The 23,587-nt window shown below is 28.0% G+C and overlaps 3 protein-coding genes across 3 annotated transcripts; 2 read left to right on the forward strand and 1 right to left on the reverse strand.

The window, feature by feature from the left end:
- Positions 1 to 1,367: 1,367 nt before the first annotated feature.
- On the reverse strand, positions 1,368 to 2,768 carry OCT59_013474 (uncharacterized protein; the record flags this gene model as incomplete). Its single annotated transcript, XM_066141543.1, has 6 exons — positions 1,368 to 1,392; positions 1,481 to 1,492; positions 1,831 to 1,964; positions 2,128 to 2,323; positions 2,398 to 2,449; positions 2,708 to 2,768. 6 exons carry the CDS (start codon positions 2,766 to 2,768, stop codon positions 1,368 to 1,370), a joined length of 480 nt encoding a protein of 159 aa, XP_066001673.1.
- A 253-nt stretch (positions 2,769 to 3,021) lies between these two features.
- On the forward strand, positions 3,022 to 15,661 carry OCT59_013475 (uncharacterized protein; the record flags this gene model as incomplete). Its single annotated transcript, XM_066141544.1, has 14 exons — positions 3,022 to 3,608; positions 3,747 to 4,793; positions 4,878 to 6,590; positions 6,667 to 8,566; positions 8,637 to 9,559; positions 9,645 to 9,732; positions 9,811 to 9,937; positions 10,021 to 10,168; positions 10,235 to 10,766; positions 10,836 to 10,890; positions 11,024 to 11,078; positions 11,151 to 12,203; positions 12,272 to 15,518; positions 15,599 to 15,661. The coding sequence occupies 14 exons, from the start codon at positions 3,022 to 3,024 to the stop codon at positions 15,659 to 15,661; spliced, it is 11,538 nt and encodes a 3,845-aa protein (XP_066001674.1).
- Positions 15,662 to 20,876: 5,215 nt separating this feature from the next.
- Positions 20,877 to 21,566, forward strand: OCT59_013476 (uncharacterized protein; the record flags this gene model as incomplete). Its single annotated transcript, XM_025318990.2, has 2 exons — positions 20,877 to 21,012; positions 21,085 to 21,566. 2 exons carry the CDS (start codon positions 20,877 to 20,879, stop codon positions 21,564 to 21,566), a joined length of 618 nt encoding a protein of 205 aa, XP_025174850.1.
- Between the last annotated feature and the right edge of the window lie 2,021 nt (positions 21,567 to 23,587).

Consider the following 23,587-nt stretch of genomic DNA (forward strand, 5'->3'; position numbering starts at 1 on the left):
AATTTGACGTTATTAGGATGATCCACTGTGGAATACAATGGTCGTCTGTGTTCTGGCATTGATAATGGTTAATCCGAAGACGATCATCGTATCAGTTGTTTTGGTCGTAAGATCTGGTTGTAAAGTTGTTGGCTTGGCGTACGGAATCCGTATTTGATGTTTGAACTGTCGCGCGAGCGAGCGTTCCATTTGCTAATTAATCTCACTGTGCTTAGCTCCCCATAAGAGTTTTTTGTTCACATGCTACTATTCTCATACATAAATCAATGTAATTAGTACTTACCCCCCTAAATTTGATAATAAGTCAATAAGACCAAAAGCTGATAGAAGAGTTGACTTCATTTTTCAAGTAACTGTATGCTCTCTTTCATGACGTCGTTCGAAATTCATCGGTAATCGGCTCATCTGATGTAATCAACTATTAATAGTTCGTTTGATGTAATTTACCCATCACATACACTCGAGTCAACTCGACCCGAGCCCAAAATATACTTTCTTTTTTTTTAAAAAAAAATTCATTTTCATCAAATAAAAAATAGGATTTGCTACACTTTTATTTTCATTGGCTAGACACTTCATATACAGCTTAAAGATTACATAAAGATTTAAAATTTTTACTCCTTATATAGCATTAGCAAATTAACAAGCTAATCTAACTATCCCAATTTCTCGTCAGAATACTAACTACCTTACTTAATTTCTTGAACTATAGTACAACAAATAGAATATTATTTTATTTTTAGTGATAGGCTATATAAGTAGTAATAATAACGAAAGAGAAATGCTAATTCAATAAATAGAATATACAAATTTTAGTAACTCACAAATCAGAGTGGACTCCAGCATGTGGATATATGAGTACAACACAAAATATCTACGGTCTTTGAACCTGCTTAGCCTTCCTCTTGTTTTTTGACGTTGAAAAACGAAAACGCCTTTTTGCACATACTGCAAAATTTCTACCGGCAATAATCCCTGAAATCGACAACTGTAAGGCATGTGGCATGCAAGGAAGCCGCTGAATATTTCGCATCCATTTCTGGTTCAAAAAGAATAAATTTTGATTGTTTGCCTTATGCAACATCGGTTTAAGTTAGTTACTACACACTTTTTGAGCTTGAATGACACTTTGTGTAGAAGCGGTAAATTTTGACTTTATGGATAAAAAGAAAAAATGTTAGTAAATTCCCACAATTTACAAATAATATTTTACATTTATCATACCTTTTCTTAAAACGGCCATACCATCCTCCGTAACAATGTGATGCACAAATACTTTTTATTCTTGGTATGCACATTTTTTACGACTTTACATTTAAGATTTTGCAAACTCGCGTCTCATCACCACCTGTGATTTTACGTTTGTATCAAGGAGAAGGCATAAGTTCTCTCCTAAGGTAAAAAATTTAGAGGAATATTAATAAATGTGCAAATAAGTTTAATTGAGAACTCATAAAATTATAATCAACTTTAGCTTTACCTTTTGTTACTGCTGAAGTAGTAAGACGTAGCACAGTTCAATAAGCGCCAGGATATAAATTCTTAGTGAAATATAGAGAGAAGTGCTTGGAACTGTTATCTCAAATTCAAAGTTTATCAGGATAATAATCAAATTTGCCATAGAAAAGAACTTTCATCATTTTTGGAAACGGGAAAGGATTAAATTACAAAGATATAAATAAATGAAACATGATTGATTAAGTGAACATAAAGGTAAAAGTAACGTAAAAATAAACCCCATAAAAATCGTGAAAATTGAAAAAAAATTTTTTTTTTTTATTGAAGTTAATTGATGTTTTTGATGATGTTATAATTCTGATGGCCCGTTACCCAGCGCATTTACGGATTCTTGAATTGGCCGTGTCTCTATTCTTGAGCTCTTCAAATGACCAATTGTTCTTGGTGTCAACGAACTGAAGCGGATATAACAGTTGTAATTCAGCTTCTTGTTGATTTAAACAATCCTGTGATGAAGTACGCACTTGATTCAATTTTTGAATTTGTTGCAATCACCAACTATGTAATTTAGATTAGATGGTGAAAGTTTAACAGAATACTCTATCTCAGTGAATTTATAACAAGCAGATTTCAATAAAATTGAATAATTCTTTTTAATTCAATTATTACATAAGACCTGATTCGGTATATCTGCGACCATATATTTGTTGCTGAAACTGTCACTCCTAAAACTGAAGCTATTGAACCTCTAAGTTCGTGATTGCGTAACGCAACACGGGCTCTAAAATTTGGTTGTTTAATTGTTATGCTGAAAAGATTCCTAACACATTGATCGCCCGCGCTTGAAGTTCCCAATATGTCTTTGCTGTAATATATGGCATATAAAGCAACTTTAGTATGAAAATTTTGAAATTATGCGGATATAGGTATTGTTCTTACCAATGAAGTTCGACAATTGTTGTTTGTTGTCGACGCTTCTTTATTAAAAGCTCTATGGCGTCGAAGAAAAATTAGATTGCTTTAATTTCATTAAACTCTAGATTATAATTCACTTTGAGATTAAATTGTAAATTTTTCTGGTGACAGCACTTCATATTAAACGATTGTAACATTTCCTGATTCTAAAAAAAAAAAAAATTTTGTTTGATTATATATTCGTAGTTTCGAATAATTAGTTTGAAAATACGAGTAAATGTGAAATAAATGAATAATCTTGTTTACCTTTCAATAGACTTTTACGAGAACTTACGCGCCTCAAGAGAAAAATTGAAAAAATTAACGAGATTAAATAAACTTAACGGCGAAAGCATTTTTTTTTTACTCGTGACTCTTAAATCTCTAATTGTGTAATTATTATGCAAATCTTTGCCAAATGTATTTGAAGAGAAAATTACCATTGAAACCATTGCACTAAATAGAAATAGTAAAATTGATAACCCTTACATATCTTCTAACTAAAAAAGGTTAAAATAAATACTGCGCCCACAAAATTAAAACGTATTTAGACATGAATCAGTAAATAACGACGCTTGACAAATTTTGTTAATTCTCTTAACGAAAAGTATGGAACACACGAAATATATAATTACGAGTTTTCATATACATTTACCTGCTAATATAGAAAAACTCGGCGGATATCCAGTTGTTATTGGAGATGGTAGCGAGTTAGGAGATTGGGAACATAATACCGTAAAACTTTATAAACCTTCTAATAATAACCCTACTTACTGGAGATCTAAGGATACTAAGATAACATTCTCAAAAAAGTCGAAAATTCAATATAATTATGCTATTTATATTCCTGCTGCAATTTTTCGTAGACCCAAAAAAATAATTTATGAAGGACAAAATAGCTCAGATGAAAGTTTACCAGATTCGGGTAAACGTTTATTAAATTTAAATTTAAAGCACCAATTTGATAAATGGATTAATGGAAATTGTTCCGAATTAGACCAATATAAAATCGGTGAGGATATACCCGATTACGCTTTTGTAGATTATATCTATGATAATGTCACACTTGACAATCTAAAAGAAAGCGTTTTGGAATATCAAGCATTATTAACCCTTCATACGAGACTCACAATTAAATTTTCTGATTACAATTACGTAGTTAGAAACGTTAGAGAAAAACTACGGAGAGAACAAAAGTTGTTCTTATGTCTTCTTTTAGGATATCATATTTCAAGACGAGATTCGTTTATATTACCAAAAAATTTTAGGCCAGAATTATTGCTTGATGTATTTATGGAATATCGAAAAAATATGTTACCTTTAAATGTCAACAGATTTATGCTTAAAGCTATTTTATGTTTGATCCAACGTAATGCTTTTCAATATAAATTTGGTTGGCTCGTGATTTTTAAAATCTCAAAAGAAATTGATCCAACTTACTCATTCTTGGAAATTTTAAAAGATCTTAGATATGCTCGTCTAAACTTACAAAAGTTTTCAGAAGAGATGACAAAAATGGAGCCTTGTATTAAAGATATTGGATATGAAAATACAGTAAAAATCGCAAAATGGTTGGTAAAATTATGCAAAGATATAGAATCGCTTATTGAGGCATGGAATAATCCTCTTATTATGAGCAAACAGCTTGATAACCAAATCTTACAATGCTTCATTGAACGAATTCAAGAACTTATTTCTAAGGATGATGTAAATGTATTGACGAGTCGTTCTCAAGAACTTCAAGAATTTAAAGGGAGTGTTTCTATAGCAGTTCGAAACCAAGCTTTATCCTTACTTAAAGACCCAATGAGAGTATGGTCACCCCTAAATGCCCGTGGTATTGTAAAACTTCTTCAAGATGATAGTCTGAACTGGAGTAGTGAAGATATTATAACCTCCTTAGAGCTAGTATCTCAGTCTCGTAACTTGGATCTATTAGATATATTTCCCGAACTTTTAGATTATTGGTTCAATCAAGGATTTTCAGATTCTAAGGAAAAAAAGATATCAGATGTTTCTAAAACCTGGTTCACACAACATTTAAATATAGTAAATGGTGGTAATTTAAACGAAATATTCGTGATATTTCTACAATTAGAATCTATTCATCCTTCGCTTGGATGTCGGGAAAATGTCTGGAAGAACCTAACAAATATCGTCGTGGATAAGATGAAGACATATTCAGAATTTCAAATAATTAATGCAATAAAAATTGTATCCCAAATAAAAGTGCTAGAAGTAAAAGAATTATTTTCAAATATCATTAAAGATATCATTAAAGAAATATTGAATAAAACTATTCAGCAAATTAATGATCAATTGATCAATAAAATATTAATGATTTGCGATTGCAAAAGTAAATCATTGGTGATTCCAAACACGTAAGTATACCTTATCATTATTTTCATTATTTGGACAACTTAAATTTATATTTTATATTAATGTTAAATGTTAATAATGTTTAGAGTGTGCGAGGATATTATATGCTATATTATTACTAGATTGCAAGGCCAGCTATTACCTGAATCTGTTGACTCAGAACCGTATTTAAATGTTATACAATCTATAAGATATAATGAATTCTGGTTTCTCATCTTAAATGCTACTGGAAGTGTCGAAAAACTTTGTGCAAACTCGTGTATTCAAAGCCTTCAAATGTCCATTATTAAACTTAATGGATCACTTTTAGAAAAGATGGTTGATATGCAATTACTACAACGACTATTAGAAAATACTGACGAAAGACTGTTTCAGTACTTTAATAATACTATAGGAAGAAATTCTACATTAGTTGTCTCTCAAGACAAAATTGCAGAAATTAGAAAATTATATCTTGACCATATAAATCAACTTGGACAACTTCTCAAGTTTTATAGTAAATTTTGTTCAGCTTCTCACGTAACAGATGTAAATAATTATATTCATGACATACAACAGCGTATGGAGAATTTTGATAAAATAAATTTAAATCAAGTATTATTACCAGATTATTGGACACTTCATAAGGAAGCCTTGGACAATATACAACATATCTATAAACTTATTCAATCTCAAAGTTTTCAAAATATCTTTGAAGTTAATTTTCAAAAAGATTCTGATGCAACGACAGTAAAATACATAACACAAAAATTGTTACCAGTCGTTTTTAAAAATTATAGTAACATGTGTAAAAAATACGAGGCTTGGGAAAATATTAGTTGTTCAGAAGCATTATTATTTTGGAAGAACGTTAAAAATATTAATGCGGAATTTGATATTATCGAAGAACTTGGCTCTTGCAAAAGAAATCCAAAATTAATACAAACTTTTGAATGTTTATTGAAATTTCCTCAATGGGCCGAAAGACTTGGGTACTTAGAAAAACTATTGAAGATTTTTCAAATTAAACATAACGAAAGTGATCAGTTATTGAAATCTATTTGTACCATAAATGATGATTCCATAATGCTTGATCAAGTAATTCAATTTATTGAGAATCTTGAGAATAATTTCTCTAACAATGAAGATTATTGGAATTTAATAAAAGAATTATCTAATGTTGAAGATTTAATAAGGAACGTTTCTGAATACAATGCAACAAATTTGTTTGACGTTATTGATGACTATCCGGACGGAAATTTGGCTCAATATATTACAATTTTATCATTTGCCCAAGTTAAACAAATTTTATTGCCACTTATCAATAAGCAATATAAAATGAGCATTGATGATTTTATGAAAGAATTATCGACTATTACCGAAAGGAGTCCAGCATTATCGAATAATATTATTTTATGTAATAATAATAATATGGTATTACAAAATATGTATTATAAGATTATGAATCTTGGGCAAGATATAAAAGAGAAAATTAAGAATGTTAAGAATGCTATCGATAATGGAACTTATATTTTTGTATGTGATGAGAAAAAGGATGAGTGTATGATTACACTAAAATATGTCTCATATATGTACAATCTTAACGATATTCTTGATTTATACAAGAAAGCATTCTTAATCACCACGGATTATATTAATGATTTTGTTGAATTTGTTGATAATATTCAAAAAATAATAGAGATTTTGACTAAATTGATGAAAAGTGGCCATTCTGATTATCAAAAGTTCGAAACAGAAATAAAGGGAGTAGAAAATATAAAAGAATTTCTTATATCCTTAAATAATGATTTGGAAAAATGGTAAGTATATTAATAAATCAATTTGATTTAGAATTTTTAATCACATTTAAGATTAATATCTGTGAACTTTATATAGGGATAATTTAAAAAATCAAGTCCAAGAAAATTGTTATCACTTAACATTCTTCACTGTTCGTCATATTTTTGCGTTCTATGACTATTTCACATCAGAGGTCATCGATGAAAAGAATAAAGATGTATGTAAGATGCTCATTAAATTTGTAAACAGCAATGCTCAATTACCACCTCATAAGAAAATCAAAGAAATATCTTGTGACTCTCCCGATTATTTTAGTAAAGTTGGTAATAAATTGGAAAATATTTTTAGAAATATTCCAAAGAGACGTAAGACTAAAGTAATTCATCAGGAAGTAATTCTTGACGATGTACCATGTGATGGATCATTTGTTGTCGCTTATGATAATAAATTGTTAGTTCCAAACATAATAATGTCACTATACGTTAATAATGGATATTATCCCGAATCATGGCAACTTTTATTATGTACATCATCAACTACGATGGAAGAGCTTTTAATCTTTATTAAAAGATGCTTTTTTGCTTCAGATAATGGATATGATAATAATTTATTCTGTATTGTAAATTTAGAATTATTAAACTTTGAATTACAATATAGCTTAGTAAACCATATTAAAGAAATGCAATTGAAAAATTCGAACAAAAATTATCTATTAGCGCTTCTGTGCCATAGGGATTTAGGAATATCTCAATATATTTTAGATCAACATACCTTAGATGTTCGAGAAATTAGCGGTTTGAATACCGAAATAATGCAAGAAATTTATCAAGAATTATGTCCAAATGTATTATGTGTTACTTCAAATTTATCTGGTCAAGGAAAAACTGAATGGATTAAAGAATCTAGTTTCTCTAAACAAAAAATTCCGCACAGCTTCTTAATTAGTGATGATATGAGTTTTGAATATCTTATGAATAAGCTTAAAGAATGCAAGCTCAAGGAATTAGAAAGTCTTCATATCACTATTTCACCAATTGATTATCCAGAAAATGTGAATCTATTCCTATTTGAACTATTAACTTTTAAGATTGTTTCATATAAAGAGTTGATTATTTCTATTCCACAAACTTTCATTTATATTGAAATAGCATCATCTGTAAAACAGAATTGTCTTCCTAGTATGTTGAGATTCTTACCTTCCAAACATCTATCTTGGAATATCGAAAATTTTAAAGCCTCACAGGAAATATTTAGTCCAATTCAAGTCGTATGTAATTATTTGAACTTATATGATTGTGAAGAAAATGATGATGAAGGAAGTTTATTTAATATATCGGATGTTATCAAACATCCTTTACCAGCTGAATTTTGTCGAAATCTTATTATGAGATATTTTTTCAAGGGTAATAAAAATATCTTATCATTTAGAAGCATTGAAATGTTCGTTGATGTCTCGGCTGATCAATTGATTAGATTATCATCAAATGATTATTTTACAATAAATAATATGGAATCAAACTTAAAGGATCCAGCTGATATTAAGCCAATTACAATTAAATCGCTAATAGAAATCTCAAAAGTTTATGCAGCTAAACTCATTAAAACAAAAGCGGATCTATTAGAATCCACAAAAGATTGCTCCAATACAATTTCTCAATGGGACAATATGAGCCATAATGTCATATTTTTTAATTCTCAAGTATCAAATTTCTTAACTAACGTATATCAAGATGGTAAAGTCTCTGATATTATTGAATTATTATTAAAAAGTCAAATAACCACTGATTCAAAAAGTTGGGATATGGATAATTATAATATAATGTCCGCAAATAAACTTTATATTGAATCGGAAGAAATGGCTAACGAGTTAATGCAGGAATCAATGTTACGAGAATATGCTTTGTCTATCGATAATTTAGTAAAGATGGCATTAATTCTTTTAAGAGTGCGCGCAAATATCCCAGTTGTCATCTGTGGTGAAACAGGATGTGGAAAGGTAAATATTAATTTGTAAAGATTTTTTTAGAATTATTTATTAAAAAATTTTTTTTTATCGTATTATATAGACAAGTTTAATTACATACTTGGCTTTAATATCAAAAGTTCAATATCAAATACTTAATCTTCATGATGGAATTGATGAAGAAACTATAATGAAATTTATGTCAGAAGCTTTAAATAAATCAGAAAAAGGCGAAATTTGGATATTATTCGATGAGATCAACACATGCAATCATTTGAATTTACTTGCAAATTTAATATCTAATAGAATTTTCAAAAATAACCCTATACATTCAAATATTAAGTTATTCGCTACTTGTAATCCATATCGTATTTGTGATGATACACAAAATGCTAAAAAATATGAAGAACGAAATAATCTTATATATCAAGTCAAACCATTACCTGATCAGATTTTCGATTATGTATGGAATTATGGTATTATAAAATCAAAAGATGAATGTCAATATATTCAAATCATGATGGAAAAAGAATTAGAAAAATTAGCACATCCTGTATTTGCAGAATTATTATCTGCTTCTCAAGGTTTTATTCGAAAAGTTGAAAAACCATATAGTGTTAGTTTACGTGATATAAGACGAGTTATGAAATTAGTAAAATTCTTTTATAAATCTTTCAAAAATCGTCCAGCTTACAAAACTGATTATAAATATCCATTACCTGGAGAAGTATCCATAATAGTTAGAACTTATATTTTGGCACTTAGTTTTTGTTATTATTTTAGATTATATGAACGAGAGTTGCGTGATCAATATTGTAATGAAATGGAACGAATTTTACACAATTTTGAAATCGATATAGAAGACCATATATTTTCTAGAGTCATTCATGAAGAGCAAGAAGATTATATTAATAGGATGTACATCCCTTCCAATATAGTCATAAATGATGCTTTATTAGAAAATGTTTTAGCCATGGTTGTTTGTATTATAACTAAAATTCCTATTTTTATTATCGGAGAAACAGGGTACGCATCAAAAAAGAAATGATGATGATTTTCTTGATTATATCTTATCAGTATTACTAAATTTTTACTTCAATTAAAATATAAGGTCCGCTAAATCTTCAGCTCTTCAATTAATAAATTTAAATTTACGTGGCTCGGAATCAAATGATGATTATTTTAAATCATTGCCAAAGGTATATATAAAGGTTGTTTTTTTTTGAAGATTTTAAAATTATTTTATAATAATAAATGATTTTTATATTTATAAACAGGTTCATGTTGTTTCATATTTATATTCTTCGAATTCCACTTCAGATGGCATTGCAGAAATTTTCGAAAAAGCTAATAAATATCAAGAGATAAACTCTGACATTATTAATGTAATTTTGCTTGATAACGGTAAATATTTATATATTTAAAATTTAAGTACCTTAAATTTATTTATAATATTCTTATATTTTTTTGTTATTTTCTTTTATCAGTTGGGTTAAATTCTTCGAATTCATTAAAATTACTTCATACTTTACTTGAACCAATTTATCCGGCAACCGGACCTACTGTATCATTTGTTGGATTATCCAATTGGCATTTGGATATCAGTAAGAGCAATAGAGCAATACTTGTACGAAGGTATTTATTAAAAGTATTTTGTTCTATACGTATAAAATATTTTAAATTAATTACTGTTATTTATAGGCCTAAATTTGATTTAAATGACTTGGTTAATATAAACACAAAGATTATTAAATTTAATCATGCAGAGGCTTCAAATTCTTTAGCAAAAGCATATTTAGAATATAAACAACATAATCAAGCTTTGCCTAATTTTTATGGTCTTCGGGATTATTACGAATTGCTAAGAATGCTTTCGTTGGATAAATTGACGCCAGAAAATATTCAAATAGCGTTGGCCCGTAATTTTGGAGGAATAGAAAATGATGTCAAATTATACAAATTATGGGAAAGATACTTTGGAAATTTTCTTAAAACGCTTACCGATAATAATTCATGGTTATATAAACAAATACCAATTACACAATTAATTGAATCGAATTTAAATGATTCTAATGCACGTAATTTAATGGTCATTGGTAAAAGTGGAACAATTATAAATTTATTAACCGATAAATTAAAAAGAAGAAATTTGGATCCTATTGTAATTTTAGGATCTCATTTTCCCGATGATCAAGATGATTACTACTCTTCTAAAGTATTAAGTAAAATTATGGTAAGTAATTAATGCTTTTTATTAGTCATATATATATAGTTTAATCATTAAATAATTTATTTTTTTTAGACGTATATCGGTACAGGCAGACCATTGATTCTTACAAATTTAGAGATGATTTATGGTAAATTATATTTATTAATCGTTTGTTGGTGTTAAAATTTATTATATTAATTATTTTTCCTTTAAATATTTGTCGTACTTAATACTACTAGTAAACCTTTATAATTTGTGGAACCAAAATAATATTGTAATAGGAAATAAAAAAAATATTAAACAAAAAGCACATGTAGAAAACTCTAATTTTGCGAAGTAAGTTGTTATATTGAATGAAAATTATTTACTTGGCTTAAACTAATTTTTTTTTAATATATTTATGAGCAGTCATATTTCATTAAAATGTGAATGCATCGTGGTTCTAGATGAGAAGAATTTATGTTCAGCTGATCCATCTCTTCTCGATCGTTTTGAAAAGCAAAAATTATCTATTAGTGATTTTCTTAATGAGAAACAACGATCATTTGTTCAACAGCTAAATGATTGGGCAGAAAGAATTTCTACTTTTGAAGATGGTTCATATAAATTTGTACAAAAAGATTTTTTTATAGGATTTGATAGTGAAGAAACACTACAAAGTTTAGTATTGGACATTACAAATAATCACGCTTATACTGATGATAATGAGATTCTAGAAAAATGTAAGCAAAAATTAATTGCATTGACAACATCAGATGGTATTTTAAGAGCTGAACGACTTATTTTGGATTCAGATGAAATTAATCAACTTAAATATATTTATTTTAATCAACATCGTGATAGTATTTATGATTATTTTGAAACTTTATTCAATCAAGAAAATCTGTTGGCAAGTTCTAAAGAACATTTAATAATTATCAATACTTTCTCTCATGTCAATACCGACGTTAAGTCTTGTCTAAGAGATCTTTTAACGTGCCAAGCTTATAAATTATCAAACTTTAAAAGTGAAATTCAGCTTTCAAATTTGGTGGAAAATTTCTTTTTGAAATCAACTGATCAAATGTTAATCCTTCAATGTGATACGATCATTAGTATTGAATGTATTAATTTGGCCAAGTTTATTATTGAAAAATTTCAAAGTGAAATTTCAGATAAAAAAGATGAAGCAAATACGCTTATAAAATATGTGTGCATAATAAATCATATTCAACGAGATTATAAGCAAAATTTAATATTATCTGGATGGAAACAAATTACAATTGAATTTTTAGAACCACAAAATATTTCATTAAATCAACTTTTGGATAAATCCTTATATGATATAGTAAATTCGGAACTTTTTAGTATAATAGTTGGTTCTATTACACCGTTTGAAAAAATTTTGGAGGATGAATTATTATGGTGCTTATCTTGTATAGAATATCAAATTTCCAATGAAAGCTATAATAATTACATTAGGTAAGTTGATTTTAAAAAGTTATTTATATAAAAGTACTAAATTAATAATACTTGTTTTATTTTTACAGAACGTTAAGTAAAGAAATTTTGGATAATGCAAACCTCATTCAATGTATAAAAGAAAAAACTTTTGAATCAATTTTTGGAAATTATAATGATTGGCAATTTGAAGTAGCTAAAAATAAAGATTATTTAAGCCAATTTGCAAGTCTTTTACTAGCTTTACAAAACTATGTGAAAATGATCATTAAACAAACCATAGCGAAAATTCTATATTCACTTGAAAAATTATCAGCAACAAAATCATACTTTACTATTGAAAAAATTGAAGAAAATGAAATGAAGATAGATTTATCTGATTTATGGAAACAATGTTTTATGGATAATACAATTATTAATATTAATAGTTTACCTGAGCCAAAACCTTCTAAATATATAATGCCATATTCAGTAATTGACGAACTTGAATTTCCTTTTTCATATTATTTTTTTAATCAAATTAAATTTTATGAGTTATATTATGATGAAGAATTAGATATTTTAAGACAAGATTTAAATAATATTGATGAGGAATATAATGAATTACATATCAATTTGATTGAAAGTCATATTGAAGATTTTAAGAATAAATTATTGTCTATTCAATCAAATTTTAGAATATTACAAAAATATTCAGAATTATATTATAATGATTTTATTAAAATATTATCTCATACCATTAATAAACATAATAATATAAAAGAATTGGATTTTATTATGAAGAATATAAATGGAAATAAAATAATTTCTAGTCCATTACTTCTTCATATTTATTGGTGGAGATATACGGAAAGTATTTTAATTCAATCACAATTAGTTGAAAATTTTCCAACTATTCTTGCAAATATTCAAAAAGATTCTAATATTCATGGTAAACTTGAAGAATCACTTTTGAAAGAAGCAATTAGTCTTATTTTACAAAAAATTTATTATAATGAGGAATGTAAAAAAGAAATGGATATTATTTTATCTTTCGTTAAAAGGATGAATTATACGAAAGAGCTGACAAACCTTCCTATATTAAATGTATGTAATAATTTATTGAAAATCAAGTCAATTCCATTAAAAAATATCCAAGAAATGATTGATTTAGGAAAAGCTACAAACAAACAAGAATTAATTACTACAGAAATAATTGAACTAGTATTTAACTCTTTAGACTATAATAATGAAATCATTGTTGCTAGTATAAGATCTTTTATATTAAGTAGTCTTGAAATTATTCCATTAGAATCCAAAGTTCGTCTAATTCTTTACAAAAATTTATTTTCACAAAAACCTTTTAAGTTGATTAATAATATAATTGAAAAAATATTTGATGATGAACATCAGCAAAATGACGGAATATTTTTTACGCTAATTAATAATCTAAAACAAGCATTACAATATTCAATTAGATTAAATGTTATTAATGATTGTCTTAGTAGTAAAAATTTGGATACAAATATCAAAGAGATCTGTTGTGAAATGATTCAAGCAATTTTCAGTGAATTTGAATTAAAGGAATTAATTTCTTATTTTCCTAATTTTGTTGAAAATATCACAGAGAATTCGGTCTTACAACATATAACTGTAATTGCATTTTTAAGGGAGTTTACAGTTAAATTCTGGAAAGATTATATACAAGATGAAAATTTATTATCTGAATCATCAATCAAAATGATTAATGAATATGTGAAAATTAAACATCCATTAGTTCAATCGTTCAAATCATATTTTTTATTTGAACAAAAAAGATTTTCAGTAAGCACAAACCAAATTAAAATAATGTCAAATAAATTTCCATGGATTGAAAATAATTCTAATGAAGAAATAACTTATTATTCGAAATTTTGGGGAATGATTAGACAAGTGAATTTTGAAGATTTCCGCGCTTTCAAGTTGAATAATGATAATAATTGTCCATTTTTATTAGTTTATTTTAACCATTATGAAAAATTAAAACTAATTAAGTATCTTTACCCAATTGTAAAATTTGTAAAGATTTTAAATTCAAAACTTGAATATCAAAAATCTAGGAAATCAGCTCAGATGATGACATTTCATGAATTTATTGAAGAGGAATCTAAAGATAATACTGTAAATGGAGATTATTTGAAATCTTTATTTGAAGGATTTGCATTAAGTTGGAATTCTGTAATTAATTATATTGATCAATATCAATCTAAAGAATTGCCTAACAAACCATTTATGAATCTCGAATGTTCTGTTATTTATGGTTTAATTGAACAAAAAGATGCGGGAGTTTATTTATGCGCAATTTTGGAATTTTTGATCAAAATGCATAATGAATTTTTGGATAGTGTTTTTTCTATTCCAGTAGAGCAATGTAAAGGTCTTAAATTCCTAGAATATTTATCTTGGAATAATTCAACTTATTTCACTAAATCAATTATGATAACACAAGCAAAAGAAGTTAATTTTATTAATTACGAATTAGACGAAAAAATTTTAAAATACAGTCAAAGAAATCTCGTGCAAGGTGAAATGCCATTTATTTTTGATTTGCAAAAAATTGAGACGATACTTATTGAAGAGTTAGTAATCAACAAAGTTTATTTTAAAATGGGTGATAATCAATTTTATTTAAAACATTTTCCATTTAAGCACGAAATTTTTCATAATTCTCCAAGAATTCTCTTCAATATAAAAAATGTATTGCAACAGGAGCCTATTCAGAATGATAAAAGAAAATTATTTTTAGCAGCATTACAATATTCACCTTTTATTTCGGAATTACTTTTTCTTTTTAAAACAATTCTTTGTTTTATAAGAGAGTTAGCAATTAACAATAATGAAATACTTATTGAAGATTTTGTTAAACAATGGTTAAAATTATCACGATATAATATGATGCTAACTGATATGTGTGAAGAATTTTCTCAATTTTCTCTTAAACATATCGTAGAAATATATGAATTAATTGAAGAACAAGATGCTAATTCAATAATTTATAAAATTGAAGACAAATTTAAAATTCCATTATTAGAAGAACAGATGAAGAAATCAATTAATGATTGTATAGATTATCACAATCACGAAGGATTATTAATTTCCGCTGAAATATTTGCTCTTGCTTTAAAGAAATTTATTTATAGATTTTTATTAATTGATTCTAATATAAAAAACTTAAATTTAACAGAATATTTTTTGGATTTTACTTTGAATTTATGGCCAAGTCATATTAACGAAGAATTGGTAGAAAAATTATTTCCAAAATATTTATTAGTATCACATGCTTATAATTGTTATATCTTTATTTATGATGAAATTGAGGTATGTATCTTAATAGGCTTATTACTGTTTATCTTATAATTATATAATGCTAATTTGTTAATTTTGTTAACTGTTAATAGAAAATAAAGGAAAAACAGAATAAAGAATTGAAAGCAAGGTTCAATATTAAACTTAAAAGTTAATATAAATGATAATAGGTTGCAATCTAGTAGTTCTATATTTTTTAAGTTTGGATAGATTATATTGAAGTTGTATGTTTGTTAGTTTTATTAATTATAGCAAATAACTTGTATACTTGTATATTTTTTTATATCTTAAATATTTATTAAAATAAAGAGTATATGCTTTTTCCGGTGGAGTATTTAAATAATCAAACTTAAAATCTTTAATGAAACCACAGAAACGCGGACGTGTTAACTCCGTCTTCCATAATGAATGTCGAAATTGTGAAAAAAAGGTTATCAGACAACTCAAGGTTACACAAACTGATCACAAAAGTCATACTGACCGGAGAAAAAAAATACCGATCAGAATTTGTGGAAGAAACTACTAGTTAATCGCCCTATGATACTACACATTACGCGATTACGCTCTGTTCGTCCTTTTTTTATTAAGAGAAGAGTCAGGCTTGTGTTTCGTGAACTCCGTTTCGTCCTTTTACAATATATTTGATTGTACCACAGATACTTGTTTTTGTGAGCATAAACTACTCTCAGATCCTATATTGTTTAACGTAGTAATATCTGTACCTACTGATAAATCCATATTTACATCTATGGTTTCTTCCGAAATTTCCCCACATATGCTCTTCTTTCTCGTCAATAATCTTCAAAAAATCACTTGCGTTATATTTTGTGTTGGCATGAAAATTTAAATTTATACTCCAAATATGTTGCCTTTTAGAACGGAAATCTTTATTAATAATTTTTTCGTGATAAAAGAATAACAAGCCAAGCAACATTTGCCTTCATATTTCTGTAAATATCTATTAACTAATTTGTTTCTATCACAATTATCGCTAACTACAAGACTCATATACCCTGAAATAATCTGTCCGACTTATATTAACAAAAACGGGTAATAAAAAATTTCCGTTTATTCTGTGGGTCGATCTGTTAACAGACTATTCTAGCATCATGAACTTCGGCACTCAGGGACACTGGATCAACCATCGCAAATCATTAATTCATGAAAAGCTGTTATATGAATTATTTGCTAGAACTTTCGGGAAAAAAATACATGACGAAAGCGCTTATATACACGGTTTATTAATTGAACATTAAAAATAGATGCACTGCGGTTAGCATTAGTTCAACACAAAGGCGTAGCCAATTTTTAAATAAATTCAAATCGGGTGATGCCCGTGATACACTGTATAATGTTTCATACTAATGGCTACTTTATTTTTTCATGCAATAATAACCCTCTATTCTAACATGTTTACGCGAAGAAATTATAACATCGGTTTTAAAAAAATTGCGTACGACGCAGTCCAGGCAAGAATATCAACTGCACATCGTTTTCACATGACCGATCTAGGCTACAATCACGAACTTGAATTTATTGCTTGAAGAATTACAACTAAGACAATATTGTTTCTTCTTACTCTTCTTGCTCTAAACTTTTCTTTTAAAATATGGGTCAGTGAAAAAAAAATACGTTATACAAAATTTACCTTTTAAATGGTTCAAATTTTAAGAGAAATATTCTAGAGTTGCCAATGAATGCCAGATCCTTTTTAGACTATGTCGGCTGAATTAGTATTGCCATCGATCATTTTTCTATTGGAGAAAACTTTGATTTTAATTTTTAATTGTTTTTGTAATGATAGACTTTTTTTGTTTATATGATTTTACATTGAAATATTTAATAAATTATAATTTAGAAATAAATATAATTAATGAATGACATTGTTAAATATATTTTTTATATTTTTTGGCATATTTTCAGTTCGTTGAAATGCGAAATATTTCTTGCACTGTAAATTTCGTGTAACGTCAGAGTAATATACAAGTATTGCTAAATATCACCGCTGGTGATTGTCAACTTACCAGAATTAGGGTAGAATTTTGGGCGAAATTAAAAAAATCATGAAACTCCGCCCATTAATATTTGCTAATGCTGGTGCGGTGAAAATCACGTCCCTATAATTATTACTCATATCGTCATACGAAAAAATTTGCGCATTAGTAATTAATTATATTCGCATGAGTCATTAGGTTTACTAATTTTTTTCTTTAGATCTTTCTCACTCTCTCGCAAAAATTTCAGCCTTCATGGATTAATCGCTTACTAATCTTTTCTTTCTCTATCTCCATTTCCCTTTTCCCGTTTGTGTGTATTTTTTTTTGTTTAAGTATGTGGTGTGTATGGGAATGTGAGTGGGTGAGTGTGTATTTCGTTTCTCTTTCGTCCTTTCTCTTTCCCTTTCCCTTCTCTTTCGTTTATCTCTCGTCCTTTCCCTTTCCCTTTCCCCTGATCAATGTTGCTGCACCTTAACGTTGGTGATCAGGTGACAACAAGTTTTTGAAAAACTTGGCTAAGTCAGCAACAATAAATAAATTGGTATAAGCAGTAAATCAATTTACTTTTATTAATTTATTAAATTGTTCTTCATACATATAGTACTAGAGCGAGCTGAGGTATGTATATCTATGACTAAACTACCGTATTTAATAGTTATAATAATGAGATAATGAATATATCAAGTTTAAAAAATGAAAAATCATGAAATATTTATGTTTACTGCAGACCCCCGGGCTCTTTCAAGAGCAATTTCGTCTCATTATTTCAAAATAAATTCAAATTACTACTTAAATTATCATTTGTTTACTATCTACTCATTTGTTAATTAATTTTATGAGATTGGAATATTTCCCTTTTTCTTTTTCTTTTTCCTTTCTTTCTCTTCTTTTTTCATTTTAGTGATATCAGCAATTGTAACCTATGTAATATTTCTTACTCTTCTTTCAACAGTTGTATGCCTTTCTGTTAAAAAAAATTCTTGATTTGCTATTATTTGTAATCTCTTAATTAATAGTACAGTTACTCGTTATTTTCAGTCATGATAATTAGAATCCTATCCACAGTTATAATATTGCGTCACATGTCATATGACATACGTCATGACATAAAGAGTGACTTATGACGTAACTAAGTATTAACTATCTAACCAATCAAAATTAAAGTCTTTAGTCACATATTCAAAATTGAAGATACAGTATACATGTAACAATTGTAACATATATTTATTTACGTCATACATCTTAAGTTACGTTATACGACTTACGTCTTAAGTAGTTATGAGTCATACGTCTATGACGTGACTTAACTTAGTATTACGTCGTTACGACTCCAAAATTTCATAATTAGTTAATAGTCTGAGACAATGCTGAAATTGTTTTCGTTACGTCTTATATCGGTTAAAATATTATTTCAGCAGTCCACGAATTTCGCGTACTACTGTTCGGTTTTAAATTTTAAGCTTAAACCTTTAAAAAAGATATTAGGCTCAAATTAAGGAATTAAAGAAACTAACAGAAGTTTACGATCTGAACTCAAATAACTGCATGCTCTTATTCATGGTACTGTCTCTTTTATCACCAAATTTATTAATGTCTTAATATTTCCAGATAAAAAAGGTGAATTCGTCCTCGTGATAATCAACAGTTCAATAATAAAAAATTAGCCTATAATTTTTCACCAATATACTGTATAAGTTTTCATATGAATAAAAAAAGAAATAAAATTTAGTAATTTTGTAATATTATTAATTGATCAAGGTTTTTATGGTCGATTCCTTTTGATTTACTTTGGTGATCTAATTGCCATGAATTTGGAATTAGATCACAATGCATTTAATGTAACGAGTTGCAAAAATTCTAATTGTTATTAAGTTTTATAATTGAGAATAATTACAATATTTTCAATTCATTTTGAGATATATATTTTATTATCGATTCGTATTTTATGATCTAAGTTACACAAGATTAATAATTGTTCTAATAAATTTTACTAAATCATTTAGTAAAAGTGGTATTATCTGTTATATCCATAATAATTAATATTGTTAAATATATTGATCACGAAAAGAAATATTCTAATGTTATCCTTTGTTTATCATATGTTCTAAATTCATATAAAAGAAATTAAATTAATTAATAATACTAGTTATTGGATGGTGAGGGCAACGGGCTTACCACAAAATCCAGACAACTATAATATCAACAGCCTACGTACAATCCCGATCGACACCAAGATCAAATCCCGATTGAAACAAAATATAAATCCTGACAGTTAAAAATCTTGACAGTCAAAATCCAAAATTTTTTTTTAAAAAAATAAATTATATAAATTTTCCAACTAAGCATTAAGCGTATAATTTTAAAAATGATGTGGCGCAGTAACGGGTCTTAATTATATATATTATTTCATAAATTATATAAATGGTTAATGGAAATTTTACTTGTTTACCATAATGGAATACTGATGAATTCTTAAAATTTTAAATTCTCATAATTTATAATATTTTGTACTATTTTGTACTATGGCATTTTAACATTTTAACTTTATTTATCTCATAATTTAACGTCTTTTTAAAATTGATTTTTTTTTTGCGCACGGTTTTTTTGTAGTATTGACTGTTAACGCAAAACGCAAAACGCTACTATATTATGAATTCTTTTTTTATTTTAATTAAAAGGACTATATACAGTATATTACTAGGTTATTAATATATTCCTTGTCTTCTAAAATTAGAAACTATTGCATTAAAAATTCTCAAATTCATCTGATTTGAATCTTAGTAAGGATTTTGGCTGTCAAAATTTTAGATTATCAGGATTCTCAATCAGAATTTGCATTTATCGCATTATCGGTGGACTGTCGATATTATGGTTGTCAGGATTTTTGGAACGGCTAACTTTAAGAGAATGTGATTATAAATGATGTCAAATTACGACAACGGCTGCGGAAATATATATACGGCACTATAATAATGTTATTATGCAGTGCGTCCAAGATCATGTTTCATATAAATATACTCAATATTAACATAGTATTCCCGTAAAATTTAATATAATCTAAATGACGTAATACGTCAAAAATATATCATATGTCAAATCCTGTTTGGCTGCATAATAAACTAAATTAAGTAACCATTAAAATTGCAGCGCCTATTATCTTTGACGCTAACTCTGTTTAGCCTTGAAATTAAAATGATTTCTGTGACTAAATTTTGTGACCATCATTTTTACTATTTTGGAATAATTATATTAACTCTGTATACTAAAACGTTTAAAAGTTTCAAATTAGTTTCAAAATATTCGACTTAGCCATCCATCACTTTTTATTTCAGTGCATTTTTTTTTTCACTCCCCCGCTGGTTATCGGGCAAAAATGAATCATTTCATTCGACTTTTATTTGTCTTAACTCCCTTGTTCTTCTTCGTCTATTATACTCACGCTTGCCTATGTACTAAAAATTTAGGCGTAGGAAAATACTGTGGTGGCGAATTGTCTTTTACCGGCGGTGGTAAATAATAATAATTTTTACTTTCATATGCATTTAAAATACGTTTTTACTTTATAATTATTCGGTTCTTAGGTAGTGATTGTGGTTCGGAAACCTTATGGAATTGTACTGGTAGAGGCAAAGTAGCCGAGGCATTGTCTCCTTGCGTGTTTGGCTGTTGTGGGATTACTGGTAAACCTAGTGCCTGTTGTAGTGAAACTGGATGTCCTGGATGTTCTGAGCCATACCCACCATACTCTCCTCAAATTCCTACATCAACCATATCAAACACTTCAAATATACCTATCCCTTCAATATCATCAACAATACCTAAAACCTCATCACCACCAGCCAAAACGTTACCACCTTCTGAAACACTGAAAATTGTAATTGGTGCTGTTAGTGGCATTGCGGGTACCGCACTTATTATAGTGATTGGAATTTTTGGTTATAAATGGAATCAAAGAAGAAGACAAAACCAGGATGACATTATGAGAATTCCCGGTAATAATATACAAAGCCAAAATGAAATCTTGAGAATCCCTGGCAATAACACTAAAACCAGGATAGTATAATAAGAATTTCTGAAAAAATTTCTATGATTGGAAACTTTATAATTTATTAAATACTGTAAATAAAATTTCGGATAATATCATTAGCGGAATTCGTATTAGGGTTAAATGCAAACGGAAGCGTTAAATTTATTAGAATGCTTCCATTGTATATTATGTCTTAGCATTGCCTTAGTGCGTCTTTTCTTTGGTCGAGCGAGAGATTTTGAGAAAATCCTTATGTGCGTTATGTGCGTTAAGTTTCGCGTGTGTGGGGCCAGTTATTGTATATACGACAGTACACGTAATTCACAAGATTCACATAATTCGTTTATTCTGTTTTTAATGCTATTAAAACAAAAAGTTTCTAGGTTTTTTAATTAATTAATATTTTAAATCTAATACTTGTAATACTTGTATAATAAAGATCTAATTACATGGTTTTATGGGCAAAAATTCAAGTGATTATGTTAAAAAGTGATAGAATTATATTTCTCAACCTCCTTACAGATGTAATCCTGAGCATAAAAGTTTCCTTTAAGAAGAAATTACTAGAATGGAAAAACAAGGACTTATACGAAAATCAGCAAGCCCCCGGACCTCACCGCACCGGTAGTTATTGTAGACAATAAAGGAAGCGACAAACGCTTATCGTTATGTGTAGATTATCGCAAATTAAATGATTACGAATTTTTTGCGGATTTGTAAAGATTTTGGATTTTATAAAAATATTTTAAAATATTTGGACAAAAGGTTTAATCTTAAATTTTTAGTAAAAGGCGAATTAGGCGATATTGACGAAGGAAATAAAGACTTTGATAAGTAACCAAATTTCTATCTATAATGTTCGGAACGACCGTTGAGATAAAAAGTCTTTTTGATTTCTTTGCCATTTGATAGATTTTTGACGTATTCTAACCTTTTTTTAAAAAAATTTGCATCAACGTCTCGCTTGAATTTATATTGTTTGTGCTATATTAATTCTAATCAGTTGCATTAATAGGAATGCGTTACGTTACGTTACGTAACTTACAGTACACTGCAAGGTACATATTAAATGCTTACCAGAATTAAGATAATTTGATGACCAGCATTTTAATCTTGGCTGACTTTATAATTTATAATTTTATATGGTATTACTATAATTATCATAATCAATTGCGCAGTCATTCATAAGAATTTACATTATATATAAATTAAACTCATTTTCTTTAAACTTAAGCTTTAATTCTATAAACTTGAATATTACAATAAAATACAGTAGTGTAACGTAACTTTTAGAAAATTAGAAAATTACTGTAATGTAACGATAAAATTTATAAATTACGGTAATACTCTTTTTGGCAAAATAACAATTATGCCTGTGGGGCGTCCTTAACGTACAGTGGGGTGTACGATATTAACGTACGAACTGGCCCGAGTTTGGGAGTTATGCACTTACACGCGATAGCGTTAAGGTTAATTCCGGCCAGTTCGTAATATCGTACACCCTCACTGTACATTAAGGAACCCCATGCCTGTGTACCAAAAGTTTTTTAAATTAATTTCAAAAAGAATATTAAGAATATTTGATTTAACCATTTCTATCTGTCAAGTGCATTTTTTTTTTCTCATTCCCGCTGATTTAATATCGTGAAACTGAATCATTTCGTTCGACTTTTATTTATCTTAGCCCCCTTGTTTACCTCTTACGCTTGTAGATGCACTAAGAAAAATGGATTTGGATTATACTGTGGTGGCGGATTGTCATTAACCGGCGGTGGGTATTGATTGTGTTATTGTGGTACGGATGGGATTGTAATGGTCTTGTGCTTCTTGTGTGTTTGGCTGTTGTGGGATCTGTTGTAGTGAAATTGGATGTCCCGGGTGCTCTGAACCATACCTATCGAAATTTCCTCAAAATCAAATACCAATCACATCAACCACTTTAATATACCTCCACCTTCAATTCCAACCAAATCAACCATTTTAATTATACCTCTACCTTCAATACCTACACCTTCAAAATCTACACCTTCAACGTCTACATCATCAACAATACCTGC

The sequence above is a fragment of the Rhizophagus irregularis genome, chromosome 21 (genome assembly GCF_026210795.1).
Source record: "Rhizophagus irregularis chromosome 21, complete sequence".
In the NCBI taxonomy this organism is placed as follows: domain Eukaryota; kingdom Fungi; phylum Glomeromycota; class Glomeromycetes; order Glomerales; family Glomeraceae; genus Rhizophagus; species Rhizophagus irregularis.